Consider the following 27,848-nt stretch of genomic DNA (forward strand, 5'->3'; position numbering starts at 1 on the left):
GCAGGGAGGGGCGGTGGGGGCCGGCTGGCTGCTGCAGCGAGAACCATTTTTTGTTGGCGCTATTCCTCGGAGAAAGCAGGCCCTTGTAGAAATCCCCTTGGAGCCCAGCCTTGGGTGGCACGCCTCCGGCCCGCTGCGCGAGGATTACAGCCCCACGTGGAGGGCCCAGGGGACAGGCACGTTCATTAAAATTTGAAACACAAATGGAAAATTGCTACCTGAAGCCTCAGCGAGCAGCCAGCCTGTGGATCTGAGTTCCCGTTAATGGATCGAATAGAGAGGAAACAATTACAGCCACCACCGTGGTAGGCAATGCCTTTGGAAGTAGTTGGAATCTGAGGAGAGAAAATGCAAACCCATCAGAAGCAAGGGGGAGCGGTGAAGTCCAAGTGTGGGCCATTCTGTGTCTGTCCTCTGCCCCAGGCCTGGGCCCCCGCCTCTCCCCCATTGCCTGGAGGGCACGAACTGTCCCTGGGCCTGTGGGGTTTGTCACCTGGCTGACCCACACACAGCGATGCTGTTGGCATTTGTTTGCCATTGGCTGAGTTGGGTTGCCTGGAGTCAGGACTTGGGGGCAGAGGTTTTATTTGGGAGTTGATCCCAGCAGACACCGGCGCAGGAGCTGATAGAAGGGGTGTCATCAAACTGAGCTCCCCAGCTGGAGCGCAGCCTTGCTGGGGACCCCTGAGAGATGGTGACGGATGCTCCTCCCTTGTCCCTGCAGTCCTGGGGTGGAGGGTATCAGGTGCACCGTAGGCCACCTCGGGCGAGGGGCCAGTTGTCCAGGGGCCGCCAGTGGGGAGCTTCTGACCCCTGTTCATTTACAAACTGGGCCAGGGGGCAGCTCTTTACTTGGCACAGATCCTGGCTCTCCTGCCAGAATGAGCACAGACTGTCTGTGTACAGAGGGAGCAATGTGAGCTGGGACTGCGGGGGCCTTGGGGTGGGTTTGAGTAGGGGAGGGAGACAGGAGCAATAGGGAGGCCCTCGGCTTAAAGAATAACAAAAACAAAACAAAACCTGTTCCGGATGGGCTCCAGGTCCCAGGAATGCAAGGGCTGGGGGGGTGGCAGCACCAGAACCCAAGGATGGTCCCTTTGGCATCTTAAGCAGAATGCCCCGGGAGCTGTGCCCTGCCCATCCCTCCCACCCTTCACTGCGAAGGCTCTTGCTGGGATGTCTTTTGTGTGCAGTTGTGTTTATTTGACCAAGGGCTGGGTTAAGGACTTGGAGTCCCAGCTGAGTGGTTGTAAGGAAATGGGGGCGGGGGGCTCCCTTGTTCTCCCCCAGGACAGACCGGATGGCCCTACGTCCTGAGACAATGGGCCCAGGGAGGAGCCAGGTGCTGGGCCCAGGGCAGGAAAAGGATGAATTGAGGATAAACACAGACCCGCCTGTGGACTTGAACTTGGGCTGTAGAGAAGGTGGCAGAGACTTCTTGGATACCCCATGAAGCTTGGGGGAGAAGGACCTGGAATGAAGTGGGCGGAGGGAGGAGATGGTGACCGGAGAGAGAGTGAGTGATCTCTAAGGGCTTTGGATATTAGCCTTTCATTCTCACAACCACCCTCAAGGGAGTATCATCACCCCCACTTTATATACGGGAAAACTGAGGCACAGTGGGCCCTGCTGCAGGCCACACAGCTAAACAGTGGTAGGATGGGATTTGAACTGGGGACTCTTGCTCCAGACCCTCATTCTTATCGCTGCCCCATCTTGCCTCTTGAAGTGGGGCTGCTGCCCATATCTCTCCACCTACCACCTGTCTGGGATGAGCCCCAGCATTGCTTATAGCTGCAACCCTGGGCACAGACCCCACCCCCAGGGCAGGTGGGATGCACCTGTTCTGGTCTGGGACTCTGAACTCACTCGAGAATTTGGGCATACTGGCCCACGAGGGTATTTTGGGAAGCGGCTTCACATCTATTCTTATATGAGTGAGGCATTTCCTACATAATGTCTTCCAAAGTGACCCCTGTCTTCCTAAGTGGGGGACACAGCAACCCATTAACAGAGGAAGAATATGCTGGAACTCTGTTTTTCAAATATTTAAAAATTTCTTTTGCATATACTTTATATTGGAGAGGTTATGAATATTTGGGTACATAAGAACAATTTGTAAATAGCCTGTTGAAAGGTGAGTGTTCAGAGCTGTTGTTAGTTTTTTATACTTTTAAAATCAACTTTATGGGGGTGTAGTTTGCATTCAGTAAAATGCAGACATTGTAAGAGTTCTGCTCACTGGCTTTTGACACGGATGCTATCACTCCAGAAAGTTCCTTCCCTGGTCTATCTTCCCAGTCTTCTCTCTACCCCAGTCAGGTGGCCACTGATCTGCTTTCCATCATGCTAGGTTAGTTTTTGTTATTTTTTTTTAATTGTGGTAAAATTCACAAAGCATAAAATTTAGCATCAGTGGTATTAAGTACATGCACCACCATCTTTCTCCACTAACTCTCCCTCCTCTCTCCCCCCAGCCCTTGGCAGCCACCATTGTCCTTTCTGTCTCTATGACGTTGACTGCTCTAGAGACCTCATATGAATGGACTCATACAGATTTGTCTTTTTGTGATGGGCTTATTTCACCAGCATAATGTCCTCAAGGTGCATCCATGTCGTCGCATGTGTCAGTGCTTCATTCCTTTTTAAAGCTGAATCATACTCCATGTGTGAACAGACCACGTTTTGTTTTCCATTCATCTGTCGGTGGACACTTGAGCTGCTTCCATGCGTTGGCTATTGAGAGCAATGCTGCTGGGAGCACAGTGTACAAACATCTGTCGGAGCCCCTGCTGTCCGTTCTTGCGCTGTAGCTAGGGGAGTTAGCCTGCTCTGGAACTTTGTGTAAATGGAGTTACACAGCGTGTGCTCTTCTTCTGTCTGGCTGGTCTTCGCTCGATGGTCAGTCTGTGACATTCATCCAGATGGTCACGTGTGTCCATGGTTTTCATTACTGAGTGATGCTCTTTCGTTGGCTGATGGACAGATATTTGGGACTGTCCTGTGGATGAAGAATTAGGGAGCGTGACCTAGAGAGCCAGGTGTACGCCGTGTTTCTTGGAACTGGCAGTACAGGGCCCCCCACTCCTGCATGCAGCCCGAGCCCCTCTGAGCAGCAACCTGGGCCAGGCCTCCCCTTGTGCCCCGAAGGGGTCCAGGCATGGAGACAAGGAACAGCAAGACTTGCCCTGTGTCCGTGGTTCCTGCTTGATGGCACCAAGATTACAAGACACAAGGAGCTAGTCACACAAACAGGGCTTCCTCGGGAGGCCCACCAGCTTCCAGACCTGGCTTCCAGCCGAGCACTGCCCCCTCCACAGGGGCCACAGCACGGCCTGGGGAAGGGATCCCTCAAATGGGGAACCAGTCCTCCCGCGGGCTTCCTTCTCCACTCACCCAGACTGGGGGTGGATGATGGAATTATCCAGAAGCCCCAGGCCCCATGCTTCCGTTAACCAGGCTAACCCTTGAAGCAGCAAAGGGTAAAAGGTTGCCCTTCTTATCAGGGCTCCCTGGAGGGAAGGGTAAACACAAACAAAGCAACCACAGGCCTCTGGGTGGGACAGTTTGCTGATAAGAGGAAGACTAGCTGGGTGGTTTGGGTGAAAGCAGAAGTGGGTGGGACCCTCAATAATCTGGCGCTACATGTGGTCTAGCCCCAAGCCCGGGAGCTGAGAGACCAAAACAAATCAGCCCCTAGCCTGGGGCCCATGGGGAACCATCCCCCCCCCCGACCCCCCCCCACACACACACACACACTTGGCTTATTTGTAATACAGGGTCTGAAGGATCAACTTACCAAATTCCCTCAGATTTGGGCCCTGGGCCTCAGAGGCAAAGCCCTACCTCTGTTTCCTGTGGTCTTCTGGTATGCATTTAGTGAGCACCTGCTGTATACCAGGAAAGCATGCATTGAGTGCCTCTGTATACCAAGGCCCCAGGCCTGGGCTTTGAGACTCAAGGATGGAAGCTACAGGAAGGGATGGGTCATAAGGACAGTGAGGGCAAGAGGGGATCATGACAAGGGCAGACGCTAAGGGCCATGGGAAAGAGGCTCGGGAACTGACCATCGAACTTGTAGGCGATGCCTAAGGGGGAAGCGTCCCAAGGAGGGAGGCTCTGCAACTGCCAAGGATTAGTAGAATTGGCCTGGTCACCAGCCAGGCGTCCGTGGGTTTGGCTGAAGGCCAGAAAGTTCTGAGTTCTCAGTGGGGCCTCACTCACTTGTTTCCTTTAGGGAAGTGGGCTGACAAGGTTTAGATCTGGGCTGCTTCGAAAAGGAGAAGCAAAACCCTCTCTTGGTTTACTGCTGGTGGAGTTGGCTGCACGGGGTGGGAGAGGCAGGCCCCTTCCTGGCGCCTGTGGGCCGAGCCGCCTCCATTCCCAGGGAAGGGGGTGTCTCCAAGGTGTCTGCCACTTGCCACACATGCTTCCCCTCATGGTAGTGACCTCAGGCAGGGACCTGTCGGCGACATGGAGGCATTCGCCACACCTTACACCTAATGGAATGTGAGAGCCTCACGAGAGGCCTGGAGTGTTCTGCGCTTTGCAGGTAGTAGCTCCATCTTCCACACTCAGGTCTGGGAGGAATCTGAGGTGCAGAGAGGTCACAGGCCCTGAGTGGCAGGAGGGCTTGAACCCAGGGCATCCAGCCCCCAGGCTCCCACCCCTCCGAGGAGGCTGCCTGGCCTGGAATGGCCCAGCTCACCTGTTCCTGCATCCAAGAAGAAGTGATCCAACACCACCTTGCAGGGACCAGGGAAAGCGGGCTTGAGAGGAAGGGTGTGGAGGCTTGGGGCCACCAAGGAGCAGCTGGCATGGCTGGCTCAGCCACCCCCACAGGCAGAGGGAGCGCCACTGTCAAGACTGTTCCTCAGTCACAATAGGGGAAGGTTCCAGAAACTCATGACCTGGCATGATGGGTGGCTGGAGAGGGACGGAGTGTGCTGTGAGTGGGGCACCCTCTCCAGGAGTTTGGAGAAGAGAGAGACGAGAGAGGCCTGAAGCAGTCAGCACGCCTCCAGCCAGCAGGACCATCCCAACAGATGGGGCAGGACCAGCCCTTGGCCCATCGCTGGGCGGGAAGGCCCTTTAAGCCCTTTCAAGCAGAGGCGGGGAATGAAGGAGGGCAGCGTTGGATCAGATGACACGGGGCCTACCGCTGGGCTTCAGGTTATCTGTGTGCTGCAGTGGCCCATGCTCTCCTGCCCCCAGGACAATAGGTCACTGAGGCCTGGCCTTAGTGAAGAGGAACTGGTCTTGGTTTTGGTTTTCACAGGCATCTGCTCCGAGCAGGGGGGAGGGGGAGGGTCAGGTGGAGGAAGCAGGGGAGAGTCAGGAGGAGGAGCGAGGTTCTGCTCCTGGGAGCTCCGTGATTCTTGGCACCAAGTCAAGCTTTAAATATTGAAAGGCTAAGTGAGAAGTCACAGACGGCCCTGTGGTCACCTCGGATGCCCAGGGTCCCTCAGGGCCTGAAAGCAGGGGGAGGGCTGCAGGTAGGGACACCTTCCAACTGCCGCTCCCGTGCAGCAGGGACCCCGCTCCTCGGAAGCTTCCAGAACTACATTCCCAGAATGGATTACAGCCCAGCCCCCCCTCTCTCCCTTCCGAGGCTGTGCCCTGGGTTGCTTTGTATCCGGTCTGGGCATCATTCATTCATTCACTTCTCCGCCCTGAGTCCCCACTGTGGGTAGCTGCCACAGAGGCATTGCCCCAGGGGTGGAGAAGCCCAGTGAAGCAGCAGAGAGAAAAGATGAACCAGACAAGAAAAATGTCAGGTGTCAGTGCACTCAGGGATTACGTGCCACCGGAACCCCACAGTTGAATGAGGGGCTGGGGTGGCTGGGGAGGGCTGTGTGCAGCACCTTCTGACTGGGCGGCCAGGGAGGATCTTCCTGAGCAGGTGATGAATGGAGGGAGGGATGGAGGGAGCCCTGGGGTAAGAGTCCCGGGCACAGGGCACAGCCCGTTCAGGAAGAGGCCATGGGAGGCTGTTGCGGCTGGAGTGGAGGGGAGGCAGGGAGGCAGGGCCAGGGGGCCACCTTACAGGGATCGTGGAGCCAGAATCCCAGGCTTGAGCCGATTCCTCAGGGTAGAATTTCCTAGAAGTCACCTGCCTACCTCCCAGGCCTCTCCTCTCCCTCAGCCACAGCTGGAAGGGTGGAGGGAAGGCACAGAGGCCCACCTGAACCGTTGCTGGTCCACCCTGGAGCCACCTGTGGCTGCCGGGCTGGGCTGTCAGCAATGGGTTTTTAATTATCTAAATATTGCCTTTGCCCTTTACTTCCCGCCGGGGCTGCTGAGCTCTGCAAAAGGCTAGTAGCTTTCGGTAGCTCTACCAGGGGTGTGGGGAGCAGGCAGCTTTTCTTCCTGCCTGATTACTGAGACTATAATCAGCCGGGTTTTATTGTTGAGAAACAATACGGGCCTCATCGTGGCAGGGACTTTAGAAAGTGTATGTTGGGGTGGGAGGCAGTCAGAGACGTAGGAATTACCTCCCCCTCTCCTGGCCATTTACCCCCTGGCATATACTGGTCTCATCCCTGGCCACATGTGTCCTTTATTTATTTTTAACTGCATGTCCGCCTGCCATGGGTACAGTTTGCAGCTGGGGAAGCTGGGCATGGGTCTGCGTCTCAGCTGGAGGCGCTTTGAGGGAGCCGGCCTTGGGAGCAGGCAGGTGGTTGGATTTGGGACTTCACCCTCCCAGGCCCTGGGGACAAAGGAGGACAGAGCAGATGTGGCCGCTTTCCGGGAAGAGGTCATGTGCCAGGCTGAGCCAGCTTATGGGAACGGACAAAGGAGGCAGGCTCCACCCCACAGTGCAGGCCCATGGATGCAGAATTTAAGCCACCTTAACTGCCTTCCCTACCCCAACCTCCCTCTTGCCCTGGGGGGGCATCTGGGGGCCCTTCCCCACCCCCACCAACCCTCCTCGGGCCTCAAGTCTGCCCAGGCCCACCAGTATCCCTGGGCAGAAGTGGCCAACAGCCCACCCTGGTGGATCCAGACCTCCCACCTGGCTCTGCCACCTTGGCCAAAATGGCGTCCCCAGCGTGGCCTGGCTCCTTCCTTCTCGAAGCCTTGCCCAGTCCTGTAAGCGGCTTAATTAAGGAGCTGTGTGGTTTATTTATGTATGGCCCTAGCCTAATTGGAGTGTTTGTCTTTTCTCATTATTCCCAGCTGGACAGAGCCGTTTGAACAACAAATGCAAAAAGGCTGGATTTCTCCAACACAGTGTCTATTTTTGAAAGCCTGCTCGGTGCCCCCGCTATTAGCCGCGTGCACATGTTTGCCGGCTCCAGCCACATGCCCGTAAGCACTTAATTGTGGGTGCAGTTAGTCAAGGCGGGCGGCTCTCTGTAGATTTCAGGGGTGAGGGAACCTAATTACACCTGCAATTGAGTGCTTTCGCGGGGACAAAAGATGCCTGTTCAGCTAATTGCAGGCACCAAAATTGCCCCCACAGAAAGAATCCCTGGTAGAGGCTTTGAGAGCCAGGGCCATGAGTTGTAATAAAGAACGGATAACTCAAAATTATAGCGGTGGGTGGGGGCTTGTTTTGGCCTAAAGGATTCAGCTTTCTACAGTAGTCATTACACCTCTGGGTTGTTTTTTTCCACTGTGGAAGCCGTTCTGTGGCTGGGTTTGTTTATTCATTAGCGCCTGCCTTTGCACAGAGAAATGTCACATTGAAGGGAAATTTGGGGTTAATCACCTCCTCTCACCTATCTTCTCACTGAGTAGAATGATTCACCAGGCTTACCTGGGAAAGACTGATCAGTGCTCACCTGCCTGAAGGTCTCAAGTCCAGCGTGTCTGTCTAATGAGTCTACAAATATACTGAGCTCCTGCTGTGGACTGGGCGTGGTTCTAGGGAACACGGTGGTGAACAGAGAGAAGCCCTCGTGGAGATTACATTCTGGTGAGATGTTAGACTGTGCTGCTTCTCTTGTTATGGTTTCCTCTTCCCCACAGATCCCTTCGGGCTGGTCTTTTATTTGTTTATCCAAGCTGGCAGAGTTGTAGAGGCTTCGATAATTTCCATCTCTGGAGTCATTGCAGATCTGCTTGTATTGGCTGTTGTTACTGTTGACTTTCAACCAGGAAGTGTGGATTTCTCATGTGCCTGGTGATCTTCAGCTGAGTGCTGGCCACTATATTTGGGGGAGTGGGGGGACTTTGCAGACATAATTCAAAGCCCAGGATGATGGTGCTTTCCTTCAAGAGGACTTGTATTTGCTTCTGGCTGGTGCCTAGAGACACTATCACTTTGGAAACTTCTTAATCCAGTTCAGGACTTGATGTTCCTAGGGCAGCACTAGAACTGCAACCTGGCTGTGCTTCTGTATAAGGGCTGGCTGGCTGGCTCCCCTTCACTTTCACCCTGCTTGACTGGGTAGTTCTCTGGGGTCCAAGCTTATTATGGGAAAGGTCTCCTATTAGATCCCCAACTTGTACAGAGGCCCCAGGCTTTGCTTTCTGTTCCCCTTGATCTTCAATGCCTTAAAAAATGGATGCTCAAATTTTACTCTATCCATAGATGATGCCCTTGGGGTCAATGTGGCCTTTGTGCTAGGTCAGCACCAGGGGTTCTGGTTTCCCTGTTCCTTTAGGCCTGGTGATTCCTTATAGTCTTGTCATTTCTTGGCCCTTTTAAGAAGAAGGATATATATTTTATTAATCCTCGCCCAGGGATATGTTTTTATTAGTTTTTTAAAGAGAGAGGAGGGGGGAGAGAGAGAGAGAAAGAGAAAGAAGGGAGGGGGAAAACATCGATGTAAGAGGGAAACACTGATGAGTTGCCTCCCGTACGAGCCCCAACAGGTGATCAAACCCATAGCCTGGGTATGTGCCCTGACTGGGAATCGAACCCATGACCTTTTTGGTGTACAGATGACACTCCAACCAACTGAGCCACCTAGCCAGGACTTGGGATATTTTTATTCAACTTTTTGGGTTGATTTTACAGGCCATTATGAGAAACGGGAAGTCCAGTCCACTTCTCCAAGCAGGGTGGTGTGGGAGGAGCAGTGGGGGGCAGGGGACAGAGCATGAGAAGAACGTCCATGCTTTGCATTGAGAGTGGCAGGGAGCCACTGTGTCCATTGGTCAGTTCTGGAGCAGGCAGCCAGGTCCAGCATTTGGGAGAGCATAGTAGAGAAAGTGTCTGAAACCAGTTGACTCCACCAGGACCAATGGCAGCAATAGGGCAGCTTAAGTGGAGGTCTCCTGAGATTCAGCCAACATGGAGTGCCAGATCCTGGGCCAGGGGCCCAGCTGGAGGCAGGACCTGGGCAGTTGGAGGGAGTCACAGCGCAGGCCTGTTTGGGCCCCTGGCTGCTTCTCAGGCATCACAGGTCTGACCACGCCCCCACCACCCAGGTCCAGTTCTTGGGCAAAGTCAAAACCAGTTCTGGCGTTTGGCTGGGTCTCACCTGGCTCAGAATGCCTGCCCCACCTCCCACGTTTTGTCCTGGCCCTAAGTACTTGCAATTGTAAGCCACTTGATGTACATCAGGGCCAGCGGCATGGCACATAGAGTCCAAGTTCTGTATCTGGCAGCAGAGGGGGCCTGAGACCCTGTTTCTTTAGCACCTTTCGTTCGAGATGAGGTCCCTTTAGAAAAGGGCCATCTGTAGGACAGAGCCACGGGTAGTCATGTGGATGAGCAGTGCTCTGGGAACTTGCCTCACGCGACACAGAACGCTCCACGTGCATGCACTCTGCCAAGGGTGACATCCCTGCCTCCCTGCTGGTCATTTGTGTGACCTTGGACCTGACCTTTCACTTCTGGAGTCCAGTCTTCCCATCTGTAAAGGGGGCAGCGGTTCTCACTCCCACCACTGAGGAAGAGCTGGACAAGTGGGAAAGACGAATCAGCGCCACTGAGTGGTGAAGTTTGGGGACATGTTATCAGATGCATGCCTTGTCCCCCTGGGTGGAGGGTGCGAGGCCCAGCATGGGGTCTGTTAGTTCAGAGTTTTACTAGAGCATCAACCAGCTCCCCCCACTTGTGACCTTCGATGGGCTGGAGGGAGACAGCTGTGTGTGTGATTGTATGCATATATGTCAAGATTTTTCAAGTCAGGACTGGGGTGCGGGGAGAGTGTGAACCCACCCTCCATCGGCAGGCGAAGGAGGAACAGCGAGCTGCACAGGGCAGCTTTCTCTTTGGAAACCTGTTCTATTTCTTAAATGTCAGAGTGAGCAGATGGTATGTCTGAGTTTTATTAATCATGGGCTGTGGAGCTGGAAGGCCTGGGGGATCATTTAGTCCGAGCATCCTACCCAGGAGGAGACTGAAGGCCAGAGAAGGCCGTGGTTACGCTGCGCCTGCGGTGTGGGTGAAGCTGTGCCGGGACCCAGCATCCTCTCCCAAGCCCACATGCCTCCCACTCTACATGCTCCCCACCCCAGGAACATCATCCCACCTCCCAATTAAAAGCTGAAGCAGCCGAAACCGGTTTGGCTCAGTGGATAGAGCGTCGGCTTGCGGACTGGAAGGTCCCAGGTTCGATTCCGGTCAAGGGCATGTGCCTTGGTTGCGGGCACATCCCCGGTGGGGGGTGTGCAGGAGGCAGCTGGTCGATGTTTCTCTCTCATCGATGTTTCTAGCTCTCTATCCCTCTCCCTTCCTCTGTGTAAAAAATCAATAAAATATTTTTAAAAAATTAAAAAAAGCTGAAGCAGAGCTGATTCTAGGATAACCCACTCCCACAAACAACCGGAAATCCTGTCTTTGGGACACATGGGTCAGGACTGTGGTCACCAACTGCATATGTTCCAGCCATGGTGCTCTGTTCAGCTCAACACAAGCTGGTGCTTGCCAGGTGCTGTCAGTGAACTGATGGTTATGAAGCCTTGGAGACCTGGCCACTCAGCACCTGGTTTGTTGGTGGCCCTACTGGACCCACCTCTTTTTCTTTTTTTTTTTAAATAATATATTTTTATTGATCTCAGAGACGAAGGGAGAGAGAGAGAGAGGGAGAGAGAGAAAGAGAGAGAAACATCAGTGATGAGAGAGAATCATTGATCGGCTGCCTCCTGTATAGCCCACACTGGGGATCGAGCCTGCAACCCAGGCGTATGCCCTGACTGAGAATCTAACTGTGGCCTCCTGGTTCATAGGTTGATGCTCAACCACTGAGCCATGCTGGCTGAGCTGGACCCATCTCTTTATCACAATTCATCTGAGCCACCTAACCCCTCCCAGCTCCAACTCTTGACTGATGGTGTTTCCTCCCCCATGGCAGCTGTTGAAACGGACTGTTAACAAAGGGCACCCGGAAGTTCACCTCATCACATGATGTTATGAAATTGAAACCACCGTTTTAGCCCAAGTGGGCAGAATGGCTCTTTTGTCCTGCCTTTCCCAAATGCATCCTAGAGCTGTTCCAGTTAGCCGTGAGATGGCTTCAACCTGGGCCACAGCCTTGGTTCTATGAAGAGAGTACGGTGGGTGGAGCTAAATCATACTAGAATGTAATTGACTGATACTTTTCCCAGAGCAGGTTTTGTTTAGGTTGGAGAGAAGGAAGACTATGGAGAAAAGAGAGAGATGTAAGGGTGGCCCACCTAACATGTTGGCCCCTCCCCCCTTTTTCCGTATGAGAATCACTGGGTTCTTTCCTGAATGATAAGCTCATCCCCACTTTGGAACCACTGATTGTCTGAGCAGCACCAGAGAATCAGAGACAACTGGAAGAACACAGCACCTTTCTTCATCCCCTCTAATTTTTTATAAGGTAACATTGGGGCCAAGAGAGGGCAGGTGTTTGTCCAAGGCCAATGGTAGAACTAGGTCTTTAACTCAGTCGCTCAGCATACTGGCTGGACCCTTTATGCTACATCAGCGGTTACCAACGGGGGTGCCGTAGCAGGCACACGGTATGCCGCAAGGATCCTTAAAACGTGCAATACCTGACTAGTCAGGGGCACTGACGTCTTTTCCCTTAGATTGTCAAATAAAAAAAAAAATGACAGCCGAAACTGGTTTGGCTCAGTGGATAGAGCGTCGGTCTGCGGACTGAAAGGTCCCAGGTTCGATTCCGGTCAAGGGCATGTACATTGGTTGCGGGCACATCCCCGGTAGGGGGTGTGCAAGAGGCAGCTGGTCGATGTTTCTCTCACATCGATGTTTCTAGCTCTCTGTCCCTCTCCTTTCCTCTCTGTAGAAAATCAATAAAATATATTTTTTTAAAAAAATGACAACAGCCAACACAACAATAGCCATCCGGTGTGAATGAGTCAAAATTATATCTCTTTGTTTTGTCACATCTATAAAAGATATGTTTTTTGGTGTGTGCAGCATTTTAATAGTTTATGGGTGCCATGAGATGGAAAAGGCTGAAAATTGCTGTGCTCTTAATGGGGGCAATTTTGTCCCCCCTCCCCCTAGGGGGAGTGTGGCCCTGACTGGAGATATTTGCATGGCCACAACTGGGGTGGCTCCTGGCATCCAGTGGGTCAAGGCCAGTGATGCTGCTAAACATCCTCCAGTGCACTGGGCAGCGGCACATCCAAGAATTATCTGGCCCTAAGAGTTCATCCTGCCCAGGGTGAGAAACCCCTGCCACATCCCTGCTTTCAAAACGACCTGACAGAGGAGCTGCGCTCTGGGGAGAACATCTTGGGTTAGGGACATGTCAGGAACCCCTTCTGTTCAGGCATGACCCACTGGAGGACAAATCTTCGGCCACGTGGGACAGCAGAGAGACCGCGGGCAAGGGACACGTGGAAGGAAGGGAAGTGTCAGGGCTGACCCAGGGTTTCTTTGCACGGTAAAGGCAGAAGAAGGATAAAAGGGGGCCCTAGGCGCCCCACTCTGACTCTGTCTCACTGAAGCAGGCCCAGTGCCCAGCATGAGAGGGGAAAAATAGGCACGAAGCCACCTTGTAAGAACCACATCTTGTCGGCCAGAGGGCTACACAGACCTGAAGCAGTTAGGCCCAGGGGTAGACAGGGAGACGTGTGTGTCATCCACACACGGGTAATTATGTCCCGCAGTAACTTCCTCCCCAGCAGACACCAGCAGCCAGCCGCGGGAAGGGCTGTTCACAAAGGCCTGGTTCCCTTGAACAGCCTCCGCCTGGTCCCCCGCGTGCAAGCGCAGGCAGGGGAGAAGAAAGCCTCGTCGGCTCGCCCCCAGGCAGCAGAGCAGGACAGTGGCCTAGAGCCGGATCTGAGCAGGCGAGCCACACACGGGCTGTCACTGCGTCCACGGAGGTGCCGCCTCGCCTGTCCGGGATTGCGGGGGCTGCATCTCCGCCTGCATCCTCCCTCCCCCGGGAGACCATCCTCAGTACTTTTCGACAGCCGTGGGCCAGGCCTGTGTTGGCTCTGCACAAAGCAGAGCCTTGACAAGCAGAGCTGTCTGAGATTATGAAGAGGCCGCCTCCAGACGTGGCCGCCTGCATCCCAGGAGGCATGCGAGGACGGCCGGAGGGGCCCTTTGCAGCCGTGAGCTGTGTGGCCCCCGAAGTCCCAGATGCAATCTCTGTCTGATCTCTGTGGCATTCCTGCAGCCCCTGGGGAGGAAACCCTTTGACCATATCACTGCTTATGTCTTGTAAAGCCACTATTTTGAAGAGTTCCCCAATCCTGAGCTTGCCAACAGCCCGCTCCTGCGGCAGACCCAAACTGCAGGTCACTCCTTTGTGTAGACTGCGACCTGCTATGTTCTTGCCCTTCCTGGGTTTTTGTTTGTCTGTTAAAGCCTCTTGGCCAGCTTCCACAGGAGGGAGGCGAGGGGGGCACATAGGAAGCAGTTGAAAATGCAGGGTCTCGGTTTAAATCTTCTTCTTGCCCTCTTACTGGGTGACCTTGGGCAAGTCATTTTACGCCTGGATCTCAAGTTTGCTCATCTGAAAAGTGGGGATAACAATAGACTTACTTTGTCGTGAGGATGAAATGAGATAAATGTACGTAAAGCATCCAGCGCAGTGCTAGGAGTTAAGTACGCATCTGTGAAAAGGGTCCTGTTGGTAGGTGTGTGAGACTAACGCTGGCTGCTGTCACAAAGAGGCTCATCGTACTAGAAGGGACACCTCATACACACTCACAATAGAAGTTACACATAGGGCTTTCTCAGTCATGTGCCCACATAATGCATCATTGGTGGAGAGGTCTCTGCGCTCAACATTTTAGGGGGTTGATGGAGGAGCTGCGTCTTCTATACCTGCACTCCAGGTCCTCCTGGGAGCTGATGTCAGGTGGGCAGACCTGGAGGGAGAAAAGGAAGGCTCGTGCAGGAGGTTTTCCTGGGCCAGGCCTGGAAGTGGCAGCTTATTACTTCCACCACAGGCTCTTGGCCAGAACTTGGTCATCTGGCCCCACACGTCTTCCTGGGAGGCTGAGGAATGTACTCTGGGTATGAGCCCACGAGGAAAGGAAGACAGATTTGGTGAAAAGCCCACCACCATGGCTTCCGGGTGTTTTGTTATTGTTGCCCCAGACTGCTGGGTCCGGACGCAGAAGGCCAGCAGAGCCCTCAGTTCATAGGTTGATCTGGCCAGGCCGGCCATTCCCTCGAGCAAATGGCCACACCCGATGGTCTCCTGCAGCCCAGGCTGCTGCCCAAACCCCAGCCAGCAAATGTGGGTCACGGGGTGAGGGGAGGGAGGGGAGAGGCTGGGCAGGTCACAGGAAAGCCTCCCATCCCAGTGGAGTGTTGACTTACGCTTCCTGGAGGATGGGCAGCTTGAACACACAAGCCCTTGCTCCAGATGGACCCTGCTGGCCCGAGGCCATGTCATCCAGCCTTGGACAGCGCCCAGGGCCGACCTGGGTTGGCAGGACAGAGGGTAATCCATTTTTGCAGAGGTGACAGGACGTGTTAGTTTCCTGTGGCTGCTGTAACAAATGACTACAAACTGGGTGGCTTAAAACATCAGAAATGTATTCGTTTCCAGTTCTGGAGGCCAGAAATCTGAAATGAGGTGCCGATAGGGCCACCATGCGTCCTCTGAGGGCCCTAGGAGAGATCTTTCCTGCCTCTTCCAGCTCCTGGTGGCTCCAGGCATTGCTTGGCTTCTGGCTGCATCACTGTCTTTCTCGTCACTTGGCCTTTCCCCCCCGCCTTGTGTGTCTTTTTCTAAGGATACTTGTAATAAGAGTTAAGGCCCACTCTGATAATCCAGGATGATCTCATCTCGAGGTCCTTAACTCAATTGCATCTGCTCAGACACCTTTTCAAAATAAGGTCATCGTCACAGGTTCCAGGTGGACAGATGTTTTGGCGGCCCACCATTCAACCCACTACACAAGTGCAGATGGAGGAGGACCCAGGAGGCCTGGCTAGACCCCTGAGCCAGGACAGCACACCCTGGGTGGGGTGCATCCTGGAGCCACTGGGTAATAAGAAAGCAAAAGTAAACACACCACACACACAAAGATGGGAACCAAACCTGGGTATACACAGGTCACCGTGAGGTGTCACCGGACAGTTTCCTCCTTTCTCTTCTGTCCTCAGACTTGGTTATCTTGAGACTTCAAGCATTGCACACTGTCCAGTCACCTAAGGACTGGAGCCAGATGGGGAGGGGGAGAGGGGTGTCCCCTCTCTGTGTGCCCTTGGGTCAGTGATTCCCTTCTTGAGGCCTCGGCATCCTCATGTACGAAATGGGGGATGGTCATTGTAGTTCTGCTTCTTGGGGGGTGGGCACAAGTTCCAGAGGATGGAACAGTGGTGGATGAAGGCCTCGTCCATGATAGCTCCTATTACCACTATTATCCAAAACACAGGAGTAATTACAGCTCTATTTATGGAGTACTTACTCTATGCCAACCACTGGAGGGGTTACACACCTGTGACTTTCTGGAATGCAGGGGTGATTTCATCTAGTTTTCCCGGTGAGAAAATGAATGCTCAAAATGGTGACGTCATTGCCAGAGAGCACACAGTGGATAGGGGCCCCAGCTGGAATTTGAACTCTGGTCTGTCCACCTCCAAGCTGATGGCTATGAACATGGACTCTGGAATCAGCTCAGGTTCCAACTCCAGCTCTATCACCTACTGGCGGTGTGTCCTTGAGCAAGGTGCTTGACCTCTCTGTGCCTCATCTAGAAAATGGAACTCCTAATGATGACCTTGAAGAGGGCTGTCATGAGGATCCAGTGAGTTATCCGTGAAAAATGCTTAGAACAGCAACTGGCACAGACTGAGCGCTCAGGAAGCATTAGTCTGTGCCAGTTGCTGGCACGATAATCCTTCAGAGGGCAATGGGAGGCTGACCCAAAGGGGCATTTCAGGTTAATCATGTGGCCTCCCAGCCTCCCCCTCTCCTTCCTTTCCTGGAATCCTTGGGGAGCAGTGATCTCTCCACAAGGTGAGGTCTTGGCCCGGCCTGGACAGCCACCAATGGGCACACAGAGTCTGGAGCCAGGTGCCCCACCACTGTGCACCCCAGACTGATCTGCAGCCTCAGTGTTCTAGGATTTTTATTGTATTCAGCTGATGCTCTTGGCCCTCTAGGCTATGCTGTGGCAATCGCAGCCCCACTAGAGGGAGTCTGCGGCCCCTCCATTTGGAAGGAGCAGCTGGGAGGGATGGGAAAGAGGGATCCTCCTGCATCCTCAGGGTGGGGATCTGGTGGGGTCCCTTCTGCCTCCTAGGAAACCGCCAGTTCCCAGTTTGTTTTCCCACTGAGAGATGACATGGGTTTTCTTTTCTTTCCACTGTGCCCAGATCATGGTCCAGAGCTTCCCTCTGACCCCGGGTTGACGTGCAGAGTAGGCGGTCTCTCAGGGAGTTTGAGGGCCCAGTGTGCCCTCTGGTCCCACCCTTAAGAAGGGGCACTGGGGGGCTCAGCCTCTCTCTTTTCTAAATGTCCGACTCCTCACCAGAGGGAGGAGAAGATCTTTTTTGACCAAGCTCTAAGAGAGCAGGGGTGGAGAGAGACATCCTGTCCTTGCCAAGAACTCCGCTGGGGCGAGAGCCTCAGAAGAGCCCTGCCCTTCTCACCTGGACATCTGGCAGCTGATGGGGTGTGACCCAGAATGGCTGTCCCTCCCACCCCCAGCCAGGCCATAGGCACCCTCCGAGGAGGAGTGGCTCCCCTGGGAATGAATGGCCGTAGTGATGGGCTCCAAAAACTACAGCCAAGCCACAAGGGCCTGTGGGAAAGGGAAAATCCTTCCAGTTCCCCGTTCAGCCACATTATGGCAAACAACCTAGCCATTCAGTGGAGCGTCAGCCGTTAAGCAGGCCGCTTGGCATGGCAGGGTTGCTTTATATTTTTCAGCTGTTTTGGCACCAGGTCGGGAGCTGTGGTACAGCCACCCTCCGATAGTGGGTCTCATATGTTCCTCCTTTACAAATGTCCCTGTCACCAGGAAATGTCACTAACCTACTTTGAGCCTCCCAGACCCTGGGCCTAAGGAGGCTTAGGTATCACTAGAATCTTACAGCTCACCTCCTTCCCAAGGGCGTGGCTAAAAGCAAGTAGGGCTTGGCTTGAGCACTTAGAGATAATTTGATGCAGGCATTCAAATACAGAGCAGCAAAGATAAGCCAGTGCTGGCCCAAAGGGTGGGGTCCCCTCTTCTTTGACTCCCACTCCTCACCCACCACCAGCAAGCAAGGCCTGGGACCTCCTCTCTTCCCAAATTTTCAATCCCGATTGGCTGGCGAGTGGTTGTCTCCAGGGGTCTTGCATAGAAGCCAGGCCAAATGGAACTCAAGACTAGGGACCCCCTTTACTCCCCCCCCCCCCCCCCCGCCTTCCCGAGCTGGGTGCCTTCCCCACAGGTGGCTCCCCAAGGCAGACTCTTTTTGGCATCTCTTCCCCACTTTAGCCGGGGAGGAGGGTACCCAGCAGATTGGGGAGCACCCTCCCTCTGTACCCTGCCTGTGATTGGCCCATAATTACAGGCTTATTGCCTGTACAGCTATTGTGTAATGACATGTTTGCAAATTAATTTTTATGGCTCCTGCCATTAGCATATACAGTAGAAGAAGGTTTAGTATTAATTACTACTGTTGTTCGTGGAGTCCTGGAGAATTAAAAACCAATAAAAGAATGACAACAGTAAGTGATAGTTTAGGGATCTTTAAAAAATAGTTCTGTGTGTTCTCCAAGTAGGAGCAGAAATTTTTCCAACCTTATGAGGCGTCAGGGGGGTGGGAGGTAGCGCACCTTGGCGGTGGGCTGCGTGCCCTGGTGCCCCCCACTCCCAGAGGGGCGCAGGTTATCGAGTATGCGGGTGATAAGTGGGTGATAAATGGGTGGGAGGAGAGAGTGCAGTTGAAGCGGAGGCCGGCCCGGGCGGGGGTGGGCGGGCAGGTGTGGACCCCGACCCCGCCGCACAGGCCGTAGTCTCCCACGCAAGGCTGCCGCCTGCAACCGGCGCCGGCGCTGGGGGAGGTGCGGGGAGTGCCGAGCGCGCCGCCACGCAGCCCCGGAAACAAAGGGCCGCCGCCGCTGAGGGCCGGGCGCGACCTTCAGGGTCAGTGCGGGGTTGAGTGGCCAGATGCTGGCGGCGGGCGCGGGCTGCCCCGAGCTGCCCGTTTCCTCCAGGTCAGCCGCCCCCGCATCCTCCAGGGTGCCGGAGCGCGCTCCGCCGCCCGCGGGGAGAGGGCAGCGGGCGGGGCGCAGCAGGGGATTAAAAGACGCTTCTCGCACTCCCCGGCGGCGCAGCCGGCTGAGAAAGCAGCTGCCTGCGAGCTGCACCCACCCAGCCGTTGGTGGCGGCGGGGAAGAGCGCCACCCCTCCCTTGGCTCCGGGCGCTCCGCCCAGCCCATTTAGGATTTTTCAGGCGGAGGTGGGTGGGTGTTGGTAAGTGGCACGGAGGGGTCAGAACGCACTCCGGGTTCCCACAGCTCCTCCAGTTTGCTCTCCGGAGCTCTCCTCTAGAGTATCATATTCCGGGAGTTCAATTGTCATCTGAAGCCGCCGCGTTTAGCAGGGACCCCGGGCTGCCGCTTGGGGACCCCTGATTTACGCAGTGGCTGGGAAGCGTTGGCAGGGACCCAAGCCTGGCGTGACCACGGTGCCCCGCCGTGTGTACCTGCTGGCTCAGGTCTGTTCCTCAAACCACGATGATTGTATCTGGGGTCAAAAGGTGACCCCTTAGTGTCACCAAGTCGTGATTCCGCTGGTTGTGCCACCCAGGGGCCCTTCCGAAGGTAAAAGGGCTTGAAAATAAATTACCACATCGAGAGGCAGCTTTGCGGCAAGCATTTAAGTGTGTGTGTGTTTGTGTGTGTGTGTGTGTGCGCGCGCGCGCGCGCCCTGCGTGGGTAAATGGATCCTGTCTCTTTAAAATCGCTGGGCTGGACAATGAGTGCACAGGATGTGGTTTGGCGTTTGGCGGCAGGGTTTTTTCCCCTTCGATTTGGGGAATTATCACATGGGGCCTTCTTGAGCTGGTGTGAAAGAGAGGCGGCGTGGGGAGGAGAGATACAGGCTCCACACTCACACACACTCTTGGCAGTTGATCGTTTTCTTAAACCAAATTAGCCAGGGCTCTTGTTACTATGGTGCAGCCAGGGCTTGCAGAATCCCAGTAATAGCATTTATTAGGTTTATTTGCCTGGAAGCATGCCTTCCCGGATCTGATAATGCACCAGTGCAGGGAGAGTGTGGGAGATGGTATCAAACATTTGATTACACTTGCAGCAGGGATTTTTAAGGGGTGAGGTGTGGAGTGAGGGGTGAGAGGAAAAGGTGAGAAGCCATTGGCCTTAGGAGCTCACCCCTGGCCCGCCAGTGTACGCGTTTCCGCAGCCCCCCTGTGGGTTTCACAAAAGGCGGGCCAGAGCCCCGGGCAAGGTTTGGGGATCCTCTTCCCAGGCCTGGCGGCGAGTGAACTCCCCGTTCCCGCAGCTGTCAGACGTGGGTGGGGAGGGAGGGAGGACAGGCGGGCGGGCAGCCAGAGCGCGGAATTGGGCAGCCGGAGGGGGAACCGGCAGCGCCCGCAGCCGCCCACTGTTTGCAAGCGGCCCCCGCTTTAGGGCAGAGGGGAGCACCCCGCCGCCAGCAGCAGCACCCTCGCCAGCCTTGGGAGAGGGGAGTCCTGCTCTCGGCGCCCCATCCGGGTCTGCTGCCCGGCTGGGCGGCCGCGCGGGGGTAAGCTCGCAAGTGAAACTATTATTATCGCCCTGCGAAGCATGGAGCACTTGGAAGATGCCGCGTAGAGACGGAAGGAGCCGCCGCCGTCTGCAACCGCCCGCCGCTGCGCCCCTACCCTTTCGCTTTCATTAGGGGAGACAAATCTGCTGTCAGGCAGCCAGCTTTCCAATTTACCGATAATGATTCTTGCATGAAAATTGATCGAGGGGCTCTCCACCGCCGTGCGCTTTTGCCTCCCTGCTCTCCTGCTCCTTCTGCCCGGGCTCCCAGGCCCCCCGCGAGTTCTTTCTCCTTCTTCCCCCACCCCTGCTCTCTGAGTCAGTGGTGGGACACAGGGCCAAGGAGATAACAAAAAAAAGGGGGGGGGGGTGACGGAGGGGGAGGGGAGTTGGCTCCTTGGCCTGCTTCCTCCAGCCCCAGACTTGTTTGCAATCGCTGCCTCTTTTATTTACGAGAAGAAATCTCCCCCTCGGTACTTCTTGGCTGTTTGGGTATTAATTTTCTCCTCTTCCCTCTCCCGCTGGTCCCCTCCTTCTCTCCCCCCCCCCCACCCCGCCCCTCTTCACCCAGTAGCTAAGGGGAAACGAAAACAAAGCCGATTTCTCCTTGGCAACAAGAGATACCCCCTCCTGCCACCACCCCCCCCCCTTCCTTTTTCCTTCTGGTTCTGAACGTGAAACCCTGTTGGAAACAGGTCCCTTGACCCTCGCCCTTGACATTCAAATGGCTGAATGGAGGAGAGATTGCTACTCGCACGTCTTGGGGGCTGCTTCTCTCTCTCTTTTCTTTCAAATGAGTAATCCCTGAAGATCTTAACCCCCCAATTTCATCACCCTCACTCCCCCCCGCCCCATTTTTTTTTCTCGCGCTCCTCTCCGCTCTCCCGCCTGCTTCCCTCCGCCGTGCGCCCCCCTCCTTTTTTTATTTGCATCTCAAGTCCAAAAGGCAGAAAATACACACGCGGCGAAGACACCGGGCAGCCGTGGAGGCTCCGGCCCGTCCTTGGTCGTCAATTACCTCATTGTGGATCTGCCAGGGCCAAGGTGGCCGAAATTGCCCGGGTGCTGGCCGAGAGAGCTTTTTGATCATCTTAGGGAGGGGAGAAGAAGAAAAAAAAAGACACTGATTTTTTAAAAAATCGCTGTCGGGACCGCTCTTTCTGCCTTTATTTTATTGTTTTGGACATTTTTGAGTGCCGTGGTTTGGACGGCGCTTTTTGTCTCATTGCTGGGTTTTAAGATTTTTTTTTTCCTTCTTCATCCCTCTATGACCACTATGGAATTCTAATTTGAATCATGTTTGGATTGAAGCCGCCTCTGTATTACTTACCAGGTAAGTGAGCTGAGCGCCTCCCCGAGTCCCGCGCGGCGCCGGCGCGTCCCGGACCGCCACCCCACCCAGCCCCCCGCCAGACTCCCCCCGAGCCCGGGTCAGTGCGATCGAGGGGCCCGCCGAGCCCCTCGCTGGCCGGCGCGCGCGGCCCGGCTGCTCCCGCCGCGGTCCAGCCGGCGGTGTGTGTGCTACGTGCGGCGGGGAGCGCCCACCCGCCCGCCACCCCCACCGAGCTGCTGCCGGGGGTTGCGCGTCTCGCTCCTTTTGTCTGTCCGCCCGCAGCCGGCTCCGCGGCGGCGGCGGCGGCGGCGGCGCAGCGAGCGGCCGGGGCACTCAAGCCTTCCGAGGTGAATTAAGCACCGGGTGTGAAGTTACTTTCCTGCGGGCCGACGCGATCGGGTGGCAGGCGCCCTCCCCCGTCCTCCGTCCCGCGGCTTATTTTCCTCTCCTTCCAGCCAGCCCCGCGCGCGGTCTCTGCGCGAGCCCGCCCCCGCCCCCCTTCCTGCCCGGGATTCCCTGGAAGGCTCTGTGCCTGCCGAGGTCGGAGGAGGGGGCCGGGGGAAGCTCTGGAGGGTGGTTGGCGTGGCTTCCTGTTTTCCTAACCTTCTTGCGCGCTGACAGAAGCCTGGCCAGTAACTTTCTGTTTCGGGGCGAGTCGAGCTTGCAACCCAAAGGGGACCGGAGGGGGTGACAGCAGGGGGTCTGGGGGGAACCTCTCTTGAATTCACCTTATTTGAACTTGGAAACCTTACAAATAATTACATGTAGGCTAAAGGGAAGCAGGCGAGCTAGGAGTTTCTGGTGAGGGAGGTGGGAGCCTCGGGGATACCTGGGGCCCTGCCGGCCGCCCTGTTGTCACTCCCCTCCAGACCCTCGGGTCCGGAGTAACTCACCGGGCTTATCGCGCCCCCCCTCCCCCCTCCCACACGCACAGGGTCACGTGACCTGCAGGTCAGGAAAGCAGGTCTGTGTGCGACCTTGTTTTAGGAAAGAACTGTTTTTATTTCCCCTTCCTTAATTTGAGAGTTTCTTTCATGTTTCCTGGGCGTTGACACAGTTCCTATGGAAGTTAGAGCACCCATGGATCTGGGGGTGGGGAGACCTTAGGGTGCTTGTAGGGAGGAGAGGGGAAGTTCCTCGGCTCCTCCTGTGAGGTCTTCTAAAATTCTGCAGAAGGGGCCACGGTGGAGGTTTGCTTCTGAACTGTTTTGCTGGGGAAGGTGCACGTGGCCCTGGTGTTCGGTTTTGGTTCTTTCCCTCTGTGTTCAGAAGCCCCTGTGACTTTGAGGCTCCCACAGGCCCTGGAGTCCCTGGAGCGTGAGGGGGGGAAGGAATGGGCCTGGGCAGGACCCAGCTTTGCTGGATCTGGCCCTGGCTGCCCTGAATTAGGGCAAGCGTTTTCACCAAGTTGAGAGTGCAAGAGGAGGAGAGGGGGGCAGGGGGAGTAGGAAGGACTTTTCTCTGTTATGTGTGAAATGTGTACACGTACCCTTTCTGAGTTCCTTTGTGGCCGTTTTAGGTCCCCTGCCCTTCCCAGGAACTGATAAGGTCTGCATTTCACACATCACTTTTATAGGAGGAATATTTTTCAGGGTCTCCACTTTCTTCTTCATCTCTTTTGCCTTCACTGCCTAAATGCAAATCCAGTACTTGTCCTCCCCACTCCCCCCCCCCGCCCCCCCCCCACACACACAACATTCACTGCCCTTAGCTGATTTGATGCAAATTAGAACTGGAATCCCCAATTGACAGGAGGGTTGTGTTCTAACCCAGGGCCCAGTCCTTCCCAGCTCAGAGCCTGATCCATGGGAGCTGAGCTGTTGGAAAGCAGGGACAGTTCTTTCCTCTTTCTATCTGCAGCGCTGCCTCCCTCCAACCCCCACCCCACACGCTTGCCTTGCCGTGTAGACGACACTCAGCACAGGTTTGTGGCAAGAAGGAATCTTAAGTACAGGGCATCTTGAAAGCACAGGTGCTTGTAATCTACATCCCACTTCACCTGCCGTTGGGTGGCTGCTGGTGCATATTTATTCATCAGGTGACCACTTTTCTATTTACACTGGGAATCTCTGTAAGAAAAGGAGGAAGTGTCAGGCTAGGAAATTCAAAGCAATTAAGGGAAATCAGCCCTGGCTGGCGTCCTGGCTGGCACAAACCCTCAGCGGCGGGACTGGACCCCAGGGAGGTCAGGAGAAGTCCGGAGTGTGGAAGGTCAGGGCCTAAGTCAGACTCTGCCTGGAGCGGGAGGTGGGTCCCCCACTAGAGTCTTCTCTTTTTTAATCCTCCTCCTAGGATTTTGTGCTTTGTAATTTTGATAGAATAGTGTACAGCAGTGATTGTCAACCTTGTTCATCTCATGGAACACACACACGGTAATTAATTACTGAAATTCTGGGGCACACCAAAAAATACATCTTTTGCACATCTGACAAAAAAATAGGTATAGTTGTGATTCATTCACACGGATGGCTACCGTTGTGTTGACTTGGCCATTTTTTTTATCTAAGGGAAAAGACGTCAATGCCCCTGACTAAATAGTCAGGTATTGCATGTTTTAAAAGATCTTGCGCACGCCATTGTGCCACGGCACACCAGTTGAAAATCACTCGTATAGAAGCTTGACTGGGAAGAGCCAGGGTCAAGTACTGCTGCTTCCTGGGCTTCCGCGAACTGGTTTCAGAGCAGTAGCTGTAATCATGAAAGGAGTGACCTGTTTCTCTTGACCACTGTCCGCCCCCCTGGCAGGGGCTTCACAGGAATTTCTCCTGTCAATCCCTCTCTCCCTCTGAGGCAGGTGCTGGTGCCTGCCCATTTCACAGAGGAGGAAAGTGAGGCTCAGAGGAGCTCGGTGACCTGCCCAGCTTGGAAGTGGCGAGCTAGGACCCGAAGCTGGCTGCTGCCCACCATGCTGGTCAGCCCGGGTGCTGTGGCTCTGTGGCCTTCGGGAGGCAGGGCCCTGCCTGTGGAGGCCTGATGCCCAGGTGCTCTCCAGCCTCTGGGGACCCGGTCCTCTCCCCAAGGCCAGCTCCCATCACAGAGTCTATAACTGCAGGGAGTGAGGGCCCAGAACCTGCCCGCCCAGTCGTTATCCCCATGGCGGTTCCCAGTCAGGCTGGCACCAGGCACTGCTCTTCCTGTTTGACCGGGTGACAGGCCTCAGGCCGGGTAGTGGAGATTTGAAGTTCAGCTCTGACTCTTCTAAGGCATGACGTGGGGTAGGCTTGAGCTGCTTGGGCCTTGATTTTCCCATTTGCAAAGTAGGATCCATGATTGTATCGACCTCCATATCAGTGTAAGGCAGGGGTTGGCCATCCGAGGCCTGCTGCCTGTTTTTGTAAATAAAGTTTTATTGGCACACAGCCACGCCCATTCTTTTATGCATTGTGTGTGGCAGCCTTCCTGCTGCCACAGCGAACTTGAGTGGTTACAACAAGGTCTGCCATGCCTAAAATATTTATCACCTGGCCCTTGACAGGGAACGTTTGCTGACCTCTGGTTAGGAGATTAAGTGAGTGAATCCTTGCAAGGCACTGAGGACAATGCAAGTTAACACTTAGCAAGCGATAACTATAGTAATTATTATCATTAAGGCAGAATTATTTGCAGAGAATTACGGGCTTCTTAGTGGCTGAGCCGGGACTTGAAGTCAGGTCTTTAGACTGGGCTCCTGGGCCTCACAACAGTGTCTAGTCTCTGTGTGTTCACTGGTTGGGGCGGCGGGAACTATTATCCAGCCAGGAGCACTTCCTATGTCAGGAGGAGGCAGCACGGGCTCTTGGGAAGGGAGCTGGGACGAGTGGGTGGGCGGGGTCTTTAATCTTCTCAAACTTTCCTCTGTGCACGCGCCCAGTTACCCATTTTCCTGAACTCCACCAAACTTCAAGCTCCGGGGCAGGCGGGGACTGTGTGTGTGTGTGTGTGTGTGTGTGTGTGTGTGTGTGTGTCCTTCATTCTTGGCTCAGCGCCAGACCAATAATAACAATATTAAAATTAAAAATAATGAGGAGGAAGAATCAGCTATTTCTTATATGGTGCCCGTTCCATACCAGACATGCTGTTAATGTAATCCCACTTGCCAGCTAAAGAAACTGAGGCACAGAGGTTGAGGTCATGCAGGCAGTAAACGCCGCAAGTCGGGCTCTGACCCCAGGCAGTCTGGCTCCAAGTCGCTGCTTAATAAATATTTGTTGAACGAGCGAGGGAGGGAATTGGCCGTTGGTGTTGGCGGTGGCGCCCTGCCGGTCCCCTTATCTTGTTCCTGGAGTTCGTGAGGGAGGACTCCTCAGCTGTCAGCTGACCCCACCCCAGTCCCATGCTGAACTCTGGATGACCCTGATTTCCCCCAAGGGATTGAGTGTCCACTACGGGAATCTTCAGTAAGGAAACTGAGGCCCAGAGAGGGCTGGGGCTTGGCCCAAAGCCACACAGCCTGTTGGTGGCTGCTCTTGGAGAAACGGTGTCTCCCCAGAACATTTTCCCTTTTACCCAGCTGCCTCCCCAGGGTCAGCCCGGCCTGAGCCTGTCTCTGCACAGTCTTTGACCTGCTTTCGAGAACATTGGTCCTCCCCTGCCTGGAGCTGAGGTGCCTCCGAGGAGTGAACCTTGGCCCAGACGGCCTGTGGGGAGCTGTCTAGATTTTTTTTTTTTAACCCCCCAGATTGTTTCCAGAAAGCCCCAGTGTGAGGCTGGGTGTGGGTCTCTGGTCAGGCCCACCTGGGTTGGGGAGGCAGCTGAAGGTGAGGACAGGCCAGAACCCCTAACTCCTGACCTCCAGCTGCTGGCTCTGAAGTCCCCTGGTGTCACTTCAGGAGCTGAAGCTAGGCGGGGTGTCGGCAGTTGCCAGCTGTGACCTAGCTCATGCCCAGCTGGTCCTGGGAAGCTGCTGGGTCCTAAGAAACGCGCAGCCGTGGGCGGGCTCGGAACCACCCAGGCCAGCTCTGGGAGCAGGTTGGGCCTAACGGGGATCCGAGTCAGATAAAAGGACAGCATTGCTATTTCAGTTGTGATTGAGAAAGCTGCTTATTTACAGCTCAGAAACTCAGCGGGGACAAGCATTTCAGCGCTCATCTAGCACTTTCCAGCCAGTCCCTAATTAATCTTCTGATACCCCTGAGAAATGGGGAGGGGCCGCCACATTTCCATCTGTCAGGCTGGGAAAGCCTGGAGCCCTTTTGTCCCAGCCCCGGCCCAGCCCCTCTCTGAGGGGCCTGGTCTGGTTCCCACCCCCCTGCTCAATTTGGTTCTCATTAAGATTTTTTTCTTGCTCAAATGTGTTGTTCTTACTTCATGGGTGGGAATCTGATATCACCCCATTGGAAACTTTCCTGCTCCTTATCTTCTTGACTCTTGGAGTCAGAAGTTGCTTTTAAGCTCTCGGAGCAAACAGTCATTATGATACCTGGATTCCTGCCCTAGAATGAGGCAAGGATGGTTCTCTTCCTTCTGTGCAGGAGGAAGTGGGGGGGTCGGAGGGCAGCTGGCCAGGGCCACCCAGCTCCCAGAGACAGAGCCCGCGGTGGGAGGAAGTGTCTGGACTTGGGCTCCTGTTCCTAGGCCAGTGCTCCATGTCACTTGTCCATCATCCCCCCGAGGTGGACTTGTGTGAATGGAGCAGCCCCACTGTGCTTCCTTCTCTCCAATGTCAAGTGCAAAGGGGCCCTTCCAGCCATCTAGTCTACCCTGGCATTTTTTTCAGCGAAGAAGACAGAGACCTTGCTGGACTTACTGACTCCTAATTCTTTTCCTTAGATTTTTGGCAAGATTATGTCGGTAGATGTGGCCTCTTGGTCTCCTAGGCCAGCGGTCGGCAAACTCATTAGTCAACAGAGCCAAATACCAACAGTACAACGATTGAAATTTCTTTGGAGAGCCAAATGTGTTTTTTTAAAATATATTTTATTGATTTTTACAGAGAGGAAGGGAGAGGGATAGAGAGTCAGAAACATCGACGAGAGAGAAACATTGATCAGCTGCCTCCTGCACACCCCCTACCGGGGATGTGCCCGCAACCAAGGTACATGCCCTTGACTGGAATCGAACCCGGGACCCTTCAGTCCGCAGGCTGATGCTCTATCCACTGAGCCAAACCGGTTTCGGCAGAGAGCCAAATGTTTTAAACTTCTTCTAACGCCACTTCTTCAAAATAGACTCGCCCAGGCCGTGGTATTTTGTGGAAGAGCCACACTCCAGGGGCCAAAGATCCGCATGTGGCTCGCGAGCCTCGGTTTGCCGACCACGGTCCTAGGGTATATCCTGTCATACTCTACTTCTCAGGAACAAAAGTCAGGCTTTTATAACTCCTAAAAGTAAGTCTTTCCCTAAGGGCAGTGGACTCCCCTCTTAGGGGTCCTCTGCAAAGCAGTTTCTCATCCCTCTTTGGAACTGTCTCTTCTTGGTGGTCTAGCTACACAACCAGAAATTTTGAAGGCTTGGGTGGAGGCTGA

The 27,848-nt window shown here is 54.7% G+C and overlaps 1 protein-coding gene across 10 annotated transcripts in view; it reads left to right on the forward strand.

Annotated features, from left to right (window-relative positions):
• GSE1 (Gse1 coiled-coil protein) overlaps positions 1–27,848 on the forward strand; it is a 420,008-nt gene that overhangs the window by 291,071 nt on the left and 101,089 nt on the right. For 2 of the 10 annotated variants that reach the window (XM_079799741.1, XM_079799734.1), the window contains exon 1: positions 19,872–21,405. The exons of the other annotated variants lie outside the window; for them this stretch is intronic. In XM_079799741.1, the coding sequence (XP_079655867.1) occupies positions 21,369–21,405 (37 nt within the window). In that variant the 5' untranslated portion in view covers positions 19,872–21,368. Of the gene's footprint in view, positions 1–19,871; positions 21,406–27,848 lie in introns of those variants that run through there. 10 annotated transcript variants of the gene reach the window in all.

The sequence above is a fragment of the Cnephaeus nilssonii genome (assembly GCF_951640355.1).
Source record: "Cnephaeus nilssonii genome assembly, chromosome: 20".
NCBI lineage: Eukaryota > Metazoa > Chordata > Mammalia > Chiroptera > Vespertilionidae > Cnephaeus > Cnephaeus nilssonii.